General features: G+C 41.0%; 1 protein-coding gene across 28 annotated transcripts in view; it reads left to right on the plus strand.

The window, feature by feature from the left end:
* EPB41L3 (erythrocyte membrane protein band 4.1-like 3) overlaps positions 1 to 1660 on the plus strand; it is a 215555-nt gene extending 213895 nt beyond the window's left edge. For all 28 annotated transcript variants that reach the window (XM_014541649.1, XM_014541638.1, XM_014541645.1 and 25 more), the window contains one exon: positions 1132 to 1660. Coding sequence is in view for 1 of the 28 variants with exons in the window: in XM_014541645.1 (XP_014397131.1) it covers positions 1132 to 1137 (6 nt within the window). In the remaining 27 variants the exon portion in view is untranslated. The remainder of the gene's footprint in view (positions 1 to 1131) is intronic.
* Positions 1661 to 13505: the final 11845 nt, after the last annotated feature.

Raw genomic sequence — 13505 nt, forward strand, 5'->3', positions numbered from 1 at the left:
TGCAAGGCCAAGTTTGATTTTACTTGCCATGTGACCTGCTCAGAACTAAGGTAGTTTTGTTCTGAAAGGTGCAATATGTGTGTTCCAAATACTAGGGAAATAAAATATACTCCCTATTCCTTTTGATGGCAACATTATCCCATTGTAAGCTTTTTCTTCAACTGTGTTTGGTTATAGCCTGTGTATGCTTTGGTATGCTTTGGTTTATTTTTCATCTGAAGCCTGAGCACTGACTTTCATTTTGGATGTCTTCTGTCTCCTGTATTCTGTGTTGATTTGCCCCCTGGTGGAGCATTGCGTCTCAGGGGGAGGAAAATTCAGTCCTGTGGTCCCGCTTTCCTCCAGGAAGCGCATGCCTTCCCAGCTGCTGTCGGGCCGGCCTCGCAAGCAGACAGCATCCTCTGTGTGTGCGCAGACTTGTCATGCATACTAACCTGCCATGCAAGCATTTGTGGGGCTCTCAGCACCCTAGGGGGCTTTGAATGCTGAATGCAACTGATGAGCTACTTGCACACTTGGCTATGCGATTAAAGTCTCTTAAATGTCTTACATGTATAAATGAAAGAAGTTAGTTCTCTGACTTTGGTTTAAGAAACATAGATTGACAAGAGGCCTCTCTTAAAGAAAAACATAAAAACCACTCAGATTCAAGTTACTAAGTAACTTGAAAGATAGTAATTTGGAAGATAGAAAGCAAAAAATGATTCTCCGCAGAGCTTCAGCCACTTGGATGATGCTGTAGTTACTCAAGACAAAGCAATATCAGTGGCTTACACTGGTATTTTACAACATCTTATCAAAAAGAGCATTGAATAGCCCGGCTAGTGTGGCTCAGTGGTTGAGCATCAACCCAGGAACCAAGAGGTCACTGGTTCAATTCATGGTCAGGGCACATGCCCGTGTTTCGAGCTCAACTCTCAGTGTGGGGCATGCAGGAGGCAACCAATCAATGATGTTTCTCTCTCATCAATATTTCTCTCTCTATCTGTCTCTCTTCCTCTCTCTCTAAAAATCAATAAAAAATACTTTTTTAAAAAAAAAAGAGCATTGAATAACCTGTAAGATACTTTTCTTCTGACTTTGATCTCAGGTGTTTTCAAATGCATAACTGACCAACTCTCTTTTCTACAGGAATAACTTAGCCTGCACAGGAATCCAGTCATGCAAACCATTAGGAAAACCAGAGCCTATATGGAGTTCTTTCTTCTAACCCCACTGACTTGTATCTGCCCGTGGAAACTTTCAATCCAGAAGAACAAACCTTGACCGTTAATTAAAGACACTGGCAGAGAGATCTTCCCATAATAAAGCAATCCGAATCAGCAGCACTAAACTGATATTGCATGAAGCAACGATAAAATTACAAAAGAGCAGCATTTTTAATTTTCACAAAGTGTCTAAGTTTTCAGCTATACCTGCACGTTCATAACCAACAATATAAACCGTGATCTCATGTAACACATAACCAATCCATGCCTTTTATAGTTTATTATCATTAAAGTCTAAACACAATTGCAGTTTCCTAGGTGACAGATCGTTTGTTTACAGATAAATGAAGATTACCCTAAAACGCTAGAAGCTGTCTAGGTCCGTTGTGTCAGGTTTATCCCAGATTAGATGTGCCAATAACCGAGTCCACTCAGTAAACACTTGAATCTTGTACTTGTTTCACCTGGTTTTATTACTCTTAACCCATAAACAGTGACGACTCTCTGATCCTCTGGAGATAGTTAATGCTTCCAGTCCTGCTTTGTGTATCTAATTTAATTCATTATAAGGTAGTACTGATTTTAGCATATTAATGTGATTTCTTCCTTGTCGTCCACTTTGCTCTGCGTTCAATCTTGAAAGATTTCCAGAGTTCCCTATCAGATCCTAAATATGTAAATTGTCATTATTTGGGGAAAAAATATGTATTTTTGTTAGTTCACAATATTCTGAAATTTCACTGTTGGGGTGGTTTGTTTGTTTTTTTCTATCTTCATTTCCGCTTTCTTATATTTTTGAATTGATTTTTCTTCTTTTATTTAAAAAACTTTTATTTCCAAATCTGGTCCATATTTACAACCTAGTTCAGAGCCAAGCCTTAAACTGTACAGAATTTCCACTGTAATTAAGCTATTTACTGTTTAGTTATAAATAGACTTCAAAAAGATATATTCTCCATTACACTGTCTATTGCATCACTCAGCCCATGGTGAATGTATGTTTCTGCATAGCGAAATAAAAATGGTAAATGCATTCTCTGTGTACCAATTTCAGTATTGTATGTGTTTAGCCCAGAGGTAACATTTGCACAACATCAGAGGCTTTATTCATCTGCATTGTAGAGCTAGCCTGTCTTTGTATGATAAAAAGTGTACATATGATGACATAGTGTGTGGACTATTTCAGGTATTGGAGATGGGGAACAAAATCTATAATAATAAAAGCATAATATGCAAATCGACCAAACAGCAGAATGACCTTCCAGATGACCCGCTATGACACGCACTGGTGCCAGGCCAGCCAAAGCGGGTGCGATGCGATTGGTTGGGGGCCCGGCTATCACCCCATGATCGCCCTGCAGAGGGAGGCCCAGGCCACCGGCCAGTGGGGTGATCGATCAATCGGGGGCTTCCACAATTGCCCCAAAGAGGGAGGCCCAGACCACTGACTGGCAGGCTGCAGTGAATAGCCTGGGCCTGCCTCTGCAGGGGCAATGCCCCAGCCGGGTGGGCAGGGCCTACCTTTTGGGGCGATCAATCGTGGGGCTCCTGGACTGTGAGAGGTCACAGGCCGGGCTGAGGGACCCCTCCCCCCGCCAAGTGCATGAATATCGTGCACCAAGCCCCTACTACATATATAAATGGTTGCCTACAAAGGCCTTTTTAAAAAGTACAGAATCTCAATTTCAAAGTTTTGACTTTTTTATAAGAAAAGAAGCTCTGTTACATAACCAGGTTTCTGACTGCCTTTAACCTACCAGAGAGCCACCTCTTGCTCATGTCGGCTCCATGGCTGAACAGGTTACCCACGTGCATTCTACGAAGGCCCATGCAGTGTGTTCCTGCAGCTCATCCGCATCAAACTCCTCGCATGTCAGGGACTAAGAATAAGACTTTTGGTTACCAACTGCCAACCTAGTACTTGCTGGCATTTCCTACCATGTCTTGCTTTACCTAACTTTCTGATTTTTTTAACTCTAAACTTCAAAAAAAAAAAAATTTCCCATGAAATTGTTAGGTTTGATCACATACTTTGGTCCTATTGAAGTTACCAAATTCTTATCATTTATCTCTGAAGGTGTTATCAGCTTGTCCTTACTGTCAACACTGCGTGTTCATTTTAGGAACCAAAGCATCATTTCCATTGTGTTGGAAGCCAATCAAAAAATGTGTTAAGAAAAACTAACACTTTATTGATATGAAATGGTATCCCAAGGACCCTGCACCCAATCTGCTTAGTTTGTGTCCTTCAGGTTGTACCATGTTCACTATTTTAAAACAATACTAGTGTGTGCATGTTTTTCTGTCCTCGGTGGTAAGTGTTCATTTTTATAAACTTACACATTATCAAGGAAGTTGTACATTTTCAGCTTTCTTTCCTTCTCTGTTACTGCTCTTCAGAATTTCCCAGCCTCTACTCGCTGCTGTGAAAGCCTCTCCCAGGTGTTTGTGCATTTGTGACAGCAGAGCCCCGCGTCTAATACCAAAACCTGCAGCTGCTTTCTGTTCCTGTGTAACCAATTACTACAGAAGTAGCAGCTTAAAACAACACAGTTATTGTCTAGGTTCCTGCAGGTCGGTGTCCACATGGTTTTTCTGGGTCCTCTGTCAGGCTGAGGTTGGGGTTGCAACTGGGGAAGATCTTGCGTCTAAGCTTTTTCCAGCCGTTCGCAGAAGGCGTGTCCTCATGGTCATAAGACCCTGGACAGCTTGCTTCTTGAAAGCCAACAACAGAGGGATACAGGGGGGATCTCCCAGCCAGACAGTCTCAGACAACATAATCAGGGGAGCGGCTTCCTACCATCTTTGCCATATTCTGCTGCTCAGAAGCAAGTCATGGGTTCTGCTCACAGCATCAACAAATTTAAATGTTACATTTGGAGGGTAGTCAGGCCCTATCTAGCATTCCCTAGTTCAACAGTTTTAAAGATGAATTCCACTCATAAATAAAACTGGCTTATGCTTATTGCTAAACTCAGGTCATCTCAGAACATTTTTTAGCCGATACTACTGAACGTTTTTTTAGCTTTTACTAATACAGAAAAATGTAACATTGTGGTCGGTGTGGAAAAAAGAGCCTGGATGTTACACTTTAAGAAACTGAAGGATTCCACTTCACTTAGCTATTTGCCTCAATGCTTCTTGATTGGCTCTGAGATTCAGGCCCAGGGCCATAAGAAAACAAGAATTTAGGCTTCTCTCAATGAGCAGAAAAGCAAATTGCAGATCTAAAGGCATATGGTCCAGCCTATTGCTAACCTGCAGTTCCTACTAATCACAGAGGGATCTGAGAAACATTAGCTGTGGAGTTGTCAAGCCTTAAAAAATCTAGCCTCCCTCCAGGTAAATGCTGCCTGCTCGAAGGCGCCGAGAGCTCAGCCCGGGTGGTCACATCCTGCTCCTTCTGCACCATTGGGATTAATGGGCAGAATCGCAGTGACGCTGAAACACCCATCACCCAGAGAGAGAAATGAGGACACAGAATGTGGGAATTTCATACAGTTTGACTTGCCTGGAACAATCTTCCACCCCCGCCTACTCTATTCCTTTGAAATGTCACAGCCTTCTTGGGTACAGTGAGTGAGAGCGTGCACCTTGGGGACTGCTCAGCCCATTTTTCTTTAAAAACTGCTATAATCCATTTACTTCATTATGTCAACTTTCTAGCACATTTATTACACAATTTGTCAACCCTAGCTATTTTTTAAAAAAATCAACATGGAGTCTGGCCAGTGTGGCTCAGTGATTGAGCCTCATCCTATGAACCAGGAGATCATGGTTTGATTACCACTCAGGGCACAGGCCCAGGTTGCAGGTTCAATCCCCAGTGTGGGACGTTCAGGAGGCAGCCAATTAATGATTCATCATTATGTTTCTACCTCTTCCTCTCTGAAATCAATAAAAATATATTTTAAAAAATAACACGGAGTCTAGAACATGGATCCAAAATTGCTTATAAAGCATGGTTATGTATTCCCTTTTAAATGCTTTTTTAGCCCTAACCGGTTTGGCTCAGTGGATAGAGCATTGGCCTGTGGACTCATGGGTCCCAGGTTCGATTCTGGTGAAGGGCATGTACCTTGACTGCGGGCACATCCCCAGTAGGGGGCGTGCGGGAGGCAGCTGATCTACGCTTCTCGCTCATCAGTGTTTCTAACTATCCCTCTCCCTTCCTCTCTGTAAAAAATCAATAAAATATATTTTAAAAATAAATAATTAAATGCCTCTCTCACTACCATATAAGAAGTGTCAGCCTTCAATCACCATAGAGGTGGCCTTGTGTTTTAATAGGCATTTTACTAAGTAAAATTGGATTATTCCATTTTATTAAAAGTATATTTTTGTGGCAGGCCATTGTGTTCTCAGAAATGACATTTCATTTTGACAGTTTCTTATCAGAGCTGTTTAACTCCTAGGACAGTTGACAGAAGGCAGTAAGGACCCCCTTGAGTGTGGTTACTAACACATGTAGACACACACACACACACACCTCACGATTCTTTCAGATAAATGTAATATTTAGAGATTGGCCAGGTTCTTGTATTGCAAGCTTAAGAAAAAGCTTATCAGCCAAGATAATATATGCATTTTAGGGTACCCCATGCAATGCGGAGGCACCAGATATTTTTTTGGCTGAATTTCAGGCTTACTCATTCTCCTTAGATAATACTGAAATCCAGTCCCTGAAGACAAGTGATGATAAAGAAATGCACATTTTGAGGCAGCAGTAGTTACCAACAATCAATTGGCAAAAACATCATTTGAATTGAAAGCTTTGGTGAGGGTACAAAGAAGAAGCCACTCAAACACACTTCTGATGGGAGTGTAAATTGGTAATTTATAAATAGATAAGTAGATTGATAAAGACATTCTTAAACTGTCTATAATCCGTTTGACTCAACAAATCCACTTGTGGGAATTGTTCCTTAACAAGACACATAAATCTATAGGAATTAATATACAAGGATGTTTTGCTCTGTGTTACTCATGAAAACAAAAAGTTTAAATGGTAATTATTCAGCAAAATGGGAAATTTTAAAATCACTTATGGTACGTATATAAGATAGAATACTATGCAATCAGTGAAAGTTAAAATGGAGGAAAGTTAAAATGGAGGTGCAAAACTGGAGAAAATGTCCACTGTGATACTAACTAGTGAAAATGCTTATCTGCAGGGAAAATGCCTGGGAGGATGTATACCCACGTGGGAGCAGTGATCTCTCTGGCAGAAGAGCATATGACTTCTTTCTTCTTGGTGCTGTTCTGTCTTAAAACGTTTCTTTCCATGTTTATCGCCATTATTATATTTTTTAAAAGACAATAGGGAATAATACCAGTAATTTTATCTGGCAACTGAGAATAATGGAGAGTAAGAGAGAAGTAAATGAGAAGAAATTTGAAAACTGACTTTTCAAAGCCATTATGATAACCACCAAATATTACAAACGCCTTGTTAAAGACTGACTTGTGTAGTCACATTCCAATTAGAATGGTGAGCGATGAGTTTCTATCACAGACAGTGAAGGTATTTATAGGAACCCTGATGCTAGACCTTCCAGAGGAATAAGCGGTGTCTTGGATGAGCATCAGCACCTCAGGCAGTGCATTTGCTCGGTCGGGGTGGTTAGTGGGCTGCAAAGTGTTAGCTTTGCCACCGTAGATCTGAAAGGTAGTGCTTCTCTGGGTTTGCTTAACTCTCACTTCCCTCTGCATGAAGCTGTCACTATGTCACTAGCCCTGTTTTTTAAAGCAAGTGTAGCCTAAAAATAAATAAATAAAAACATAGATTGTGAACTCGGCCATCCTGGGCCACGCCACGTAAAGTTTAGTCACCTGGTGCCAGTAACTTAGACACTTGGGGCCTCCGTTTACTCATAGTGAAAAGAGAGAACGGTAGCCAGCTGCTGCAGGTGGTGCTGGTGGAAATCCTTTGCTTCTATGAGAAAGCATATGACCAAATAGGAACGTAGGAGAAAGTTCTTTGTAAACTATGAAATGGCAGCTTAACGTAAGGACTAATATTCCCCCTTCCTTCTCTCCTCAGCACTGTGCATCACTTGTTCTGTATATGAGAACCCAAACTGGTTTAATCTCAGGCACAGCTAATTGTCCCTGTTTGAGAAAAATCACCCCCCAGGCTTGGGGGAAGTGTTCAGAAGCTGCAAAATCGTTTTCATGGTATGATTCAAGTGATGCGAGTGTCCATAGATAGCTAGGATCTTTTTCTGCTCAAGGGTCAACTTTCACCTTCAGAGGGGCAAAGAAGTAATGCATAAGCATGATTACCCTTATGTATGTGGTCCATGCCTTTCTATGGCTAATATTGTCAAGGACTATTGACTACGAAGCAGCTAGCTAGCACAATGCCTAGCAGTAATGCAGTTCATGTGCAAGCTCCTGTGATTGTTGCATTGCTTTCTGGGTAAGGTGTGTCATGCACATATTTTGGGGTTAGCTATAATGATTTTCTCATAAGGGTTTTAGATTTGCATGGACACTTTTTATATGGATACATGTAGAAAATTGATTAATAAATAGCATGCCAAGAGTCCATAGAACATTTGAGTGCTTAGTCAGGTTCATATAAGTTACCTTTTGGGGGAATGCCTATTGAAGACTAAATCAGAAGGAATTCACAGGCTACACAGGTTCTTCATCTTCCAGAGCAGTCAGTCTTTTAAGCCTAGGCACTATTAGAATTACCTGGGGATCTTTTTTGTTGTTTTTTTAAATACGTTTTTATTGATTTTAGAGATAGAGGAAGGGAGAGGGATAGAGAGATAGAAGCCTCCTTGAGAAACATCATTGATAGGCTGCCTCCTGCACGCCCCCTACTGGGGATAGAGCCTGCAACCCAGGCATGTGCCCTGACCAGGAATCGAATTGGTTCATGGGTCAATGCTCAACCACTAAACCACACCGGCTGGGCTGGGGATGTTTTTTTAAAGATACTGAAGTCTGAGCCTTCAGAGATTCTAAACTAATTGGTCTGGGGCTGGGGACCAGGCATTACTATTTTTTAAAAATTTTGCAGATCAGACCAATATACAGCCAGTGTGAACAGTCCCTGGCCTGGTGAAATGCATCAGAATACACGGAGAGCTGGTTGAAACCCTGGGCCTTGCCCTCAGGGTTTGTGATTCCGCAGGTCTGGGGCGAGACCCAAGGTTAGCACTTCCATCAAGTTCTCAGGTGCTTCTGTCACTGCTGGTCAGAACTACTGGCCTAGTGGAAAGACCAGTAATTTAGGCTTGAGAAGAACTGGTGAGATTCTTGACCTGTGAATCATCTTCTACAAAAGGAAATTAACTCATTCACATACATCTTATTGTAGAGATGGATAGAGACAATATTTTGAAAGTCGTGTACAGAATGTTAATAATGCTGTACAAGCCCAAGGCAATACTGTTATCTCCCCACATCTTGAGAGCCCATGAGATAAAGTGGAGTGGTTCACAGGAACATGAAATGTAATATAAAATGTACTTTATGTGCAAGCATTAGGTACTTTGAAAGTTTTAAAAACGTGGGTTTAAGGTGAAGAGGGGTTTCCTACAAAAAGAAAGAGATGATCCATTTTAAGCATGAAGCATGACCTTGCCACTCATATTGCAAGTTGGGAGAGTACTAGGTTATTAGGAGCATCTGGGGAAATCTGGCTGGCCTTGGGTATCACCGTATTGATTATGATGCTCTCGGATTTTAAACTTGAAATTATCCTTAAGATTGAAGACATCCTTGGATATTCAGGGTAGCCTTGCTTCCCTCTGTATGAATCATTTCTCAGGTTTCTTCTAGACCAGTGGTTCTCAACCTGTGGGTTGCGACCCCTTTGGGGGTCGAACGACCCTTTCACAGGGGCCGCCTAAATACATCCTGCATATCAGATATTTACATTCTGATTCATAACAGTAGCAACATTACAGTTATGAAGTAGCAACGAAAATAATTTTATGGTTGGGGGTCACCACAACATGAGGAACTGTATTAAAGGGTCGCGGCATTAGGAAGGTTGAGAGCCACTGTTCTAGACATTTCTGGGAAAGGCAGTTTTCCACCTCTCAGCATCAGGAGTGGGAGTGGGTGGAGGAAATTGGGCACATTGGGATCCAAGAGCAACTGGAACAGGAAGGACCATTCAGCACAGCCTGGGTCTGCACCTGGAGTTACCTGGCAGGAACCACAGAGTCTGCAAAGAGCCCAGGGCCAGATGACAGTCGCACACAAACACTGCAGGTCAGAACAGCACAAAGGGTAGGCAACAAACAGGCATGAGGACAGGATTGAGAGAGAAGTCGGGCTTGACTGGCAAAGTCCACAGACTTACCAAGGACTTGCTTCTCTGGGGAACAGAAGGCTTTTGAGAACTCTGTTATGACATATTTGCTTGTTCATTCCCCTTTCCTCCTAAACATGAGCTGGCAGAGAGCAGGAAATGAAGGGGAAACAGAAGTCTAGTTGTGTGTCGGTCAGTTGGATTTCCATTAATTAAGTGTTGACAATAAATGCATGTGATTTAAGCCCAGTTGGTGTGGCTCAGTGGTTGAGCATTGAGCTATGAACCAGGAGGTCATGGTTTGATTCCTGGTCAGGGCACATGCCCGGGTTGCAGGCTCAATCCCCAGTGGAGGGGCGGGGGCGGGGGGGGGGTATACAGGAGGCAGCCGGTCAATGATTCTCTCTCATCATTGATGTTTCTATCTCTCCCTCTCCCTTCACCTCTAAAATCAATTAAAATATATTTTAAAAAAATATTTTTAAAAAATGCATGTGATTTAAGAACTCATGATAAATATCTAGCTGTCATTCCATTGCAATGGTCCATGAAGTGCCCTTACTATGCCCAGAATGACTCTTTCAGAGGTTTTTGACTAGCACTAAATATTAGAAAGAATGAACACCTGACTTCAGCCCTTTTAGATATGAAAAAAAAAAATGCTGCCACCATTTATAAGGCCATGCTCAACTTTTAGCCCTACTACTACCGTGTGTACACACACATACACACACTTTGGCTATTTTGCTCAACTCAACCCTTTGCTTACAGCTCCAATATCTCCAGATGCCCACCACCACTCTCTAAGGTGGCTTTTCAGGGAGCTTCTCTGTCCTTGTTGGTTTTCCTTAACCTCATCTTTCATTAAGTGTCTTAAATCATCCCCTTTTGAGTACCATTTGTTCCTGCAAAAACATTTGACCTGTACAGCCACTCATTAGCTTTGTGACATTTGGGCAAATTATGTATGTCTTTCTTACATACATCTATAAAGTGGGTGAATCTATAAAGTGGTCATTTGAACCATGTCAGAAACAAAATCCTAGAAAATTTGATAATCACAGCAGAACTTATATGAGCACCTTTCCCCCGCAAATAGAATCTTTGCACAGTTATCAAAAAGAAAAAGTAGTTCTGGCTTTCTGTATTTCTGGCCCTCCAAATTAAACAGGTTGTGATCAAGGCCCACTGGAAAAATTCTAAGACAACCATCTCTATCACATTGATGGGGCAGGGAGTGGCTTTGAAACTGCATCTGAAAAGGTGAGATGACAGAGGAGAAAATCATACTCTATGTAAATAATGACCACTATAAATATGTTGATATATCATTTGGCTTTTGAAATGCTATAGATGTGGTCTAATATTTTATGAACAGCATTTGCTAAAATTGGCTCTATCCCCACAAAATAAAATCCAAACTCTTCATTGTGGCATTGGGGGCCATTCACAGTCAGAACCTACCCATCTTATCAACTTCATCCCTGGAGACTTCCCCGCTCACCCCTAGCCTAGGCAGGGGTGGGGAACGTCTGACCCATAGTCCATACAAGGCCCGAGAAATCACTTGGTCTGGCCCTGCCAAGGCATTAGGGGTGAGTTAAATGTTTGACCAAATATAGCAGGCTAATTTTTAAGTTGATAATTTTATATGGCCTGCAAATGATGTGATAAATATCCAAATGGCCCTTGGCAGAAAAACGGTTCCCCACCCCTGGAGTGTGTAGACACATTGAGTCACCACCCCTCAAGCCCATGTTCACACTTCAGGAAATTTCTGATGGTAGGCCCTCTTTATTTGTGCTTCCCAACCTTATTTACCTAAGAGCACACATAGAATATAATAATTTTGCATGGCAAATACGTAAAATGGAAGGATTTGGTGATATCTGAGGGGTTTTGTTAAAAATTTACTTTTTCTTTATGTAATTATCAAATATAAAGTGTATATTAGGGAAAATAATTCTGAATTTTAAATATGTTTAAATAAAATACTTTAATGTAAATGATAAACTTTACATAGTCTTTCTATTAATGTATTTCTTAAATATCTGTTTATAATGCTTAAAATGTTTCCATGTTACCCCTGAGCAAAAAAAATGTAATGATGATTTTTTTCAAATTCTAAGTCTCCATTGATAAGAAACTTTCCTTACACAATAGGTAATAAAACTTTATAAACTATTGATTTTAAATAATTCAAAATTTATAAGGCAATTGATATATTTAAATACCACAACAGCTCTCTTATTGACAAATGCATTTTTTAAATTCTTATGATAATGTTCACTGGTTTTTAAGTCCAATTGAACTTTTTATATAATTCATGCCAAAACTTAAATTTACTTATTCATTTGTTAAAAAAAAAAGTTATTAACATTTTATTTTATTATTGTCAAGTTCTAGTCTAGTTACTAGTGTGATTCAGCAGTGAACAACAACAATGAAAAATCTCTGCCCTTATGGAGATTACATCCTACTCAGGTGAGGCAAACAATAAACAAAATAAATAAATGAAATGTTTAGTATGTTTATGTGGTGATGTGGAGAAAATGAAAGTGAAAAGTGGGGGATATTTAGCAGTGGCAGTGATGGCCAATTTTGAATAGAGTGGTCAGGGAAGACCTCACCAAGAATGTGATATTTGACAAAGACCTAGAAAAGATGAGGGAATGAACCAAGTGGCTCTATGGGAGAGCATTGCAGGCACACGTAAGAAGCATATGCAAAGCCCTAGACAAGAGTGTGTCCAACTAGTTAAAGTAACAGTGGTGACAGCTGTTGTAAATTGAGCAGAACTACTATGGCAGGCAATAGTATGGTATGAAACCAGAGAAATAATAGAGATCAGATGGTGGAGAATTCCATAGACCTCTGTGAAGACTTTCTAAGTGAGATGGGAAGCCGATGCAGGGTTGATAGCAGAGGAGGATAAGACATTTATTTTAAAAGATGACATTCTCTGCTATATTGAGAATACACTACATATTTGTCAGGGTTCCCCAGGGATACGGAAACAATGGAATATATAGAGATCTAACTAACAGGAGATTTATTATAGGAATTGGCTCATGCAGCTATGGAGGCCAAGAAGTCACACAATCTGCCATCTGTAAGATGGAGACTCAAGAAAGCCGGTGGTGTAGTCCCAGTCTGAGTCCAAAGACCTGAGAACCGATGCTCTAAGTCAAAGTCCAAAGGTCTGAGAACTGGGAGAGCTGATGGTACAAGTTTCAGAGTCTAAAGACCTGGGAACCAGGAGCTCCAATGTCTAAGGACTGGAGAAGATAGATGCCCCAGCTCAAGAAGGGAGATAATGTGCCTTTTGTTCCAGTCGGGTCACCAATGGATTGGGTGATGTCCACCCACATTGATTAGGGCGCATCTCCTTACTCAGTCTACTGAATCAAATGCTCCTTATTCAGTTTAGTGAATCAAATGGTAATCTCTTCCCAGATCAGGCCCCAAAACACACCCAGAAATAATGATTTACCAGCTAACTGGGCATCCCAAGTTGACACATAACAATAACCATTCCAGACTTTGCGTACAAAAAGGACAAAGACTGAAATAGAGAGGACAATTAGGAGGCCTTTGCAATAATTCAGTACTGAAGCGATAGACTAGGAGAATGAACATTTCACAACACACCCTTTGGCCCATTTGTCGCATACTGGTGCCAAAATGCATCAGCTGGGAAGTTCTGCTCTGCAGCCCCCAGAGACTGAGCCAAGAGTAGGTACATAGACGTATAAGTGTTTCAGTTCTAGATTTTAATTTATATGTATCCCAAACCAGAATTCTTGAGCCTCAACATTATTGAAATCCAGTTCTTTTCTTGTGTCATAGCCTTAATTTCATCTGCTTATTCTCAAATGCAAATGACAGAGGCACAGCTATGCCCTCATCCCTGGGGAAATCTAGACTTAGGCAGTTCTATCTGCACTCCCTGCATTTGCACATGTCCCACCTAGAGAAATTGCTCCTAGATCCTCCTCTGTGTGGTCCTCCCTGCTCATACC

Source organism: Myotis brandtii, unplaced genomic scaffold (assembly GCF_000412655.1).
Source record: "Myotis brandtii unplaced genomic scaffold, ASM41265v1 scaffold276, whole genome shotgun sequence".
In the NCBI taxonomy this organism is placed as follows: domain Eukaryota; kingdom Metazoa; phylum Chordata; class Mammalia; order Chiroptera; family Vespertilionidae; genus Myotis; species Myotis brandtii.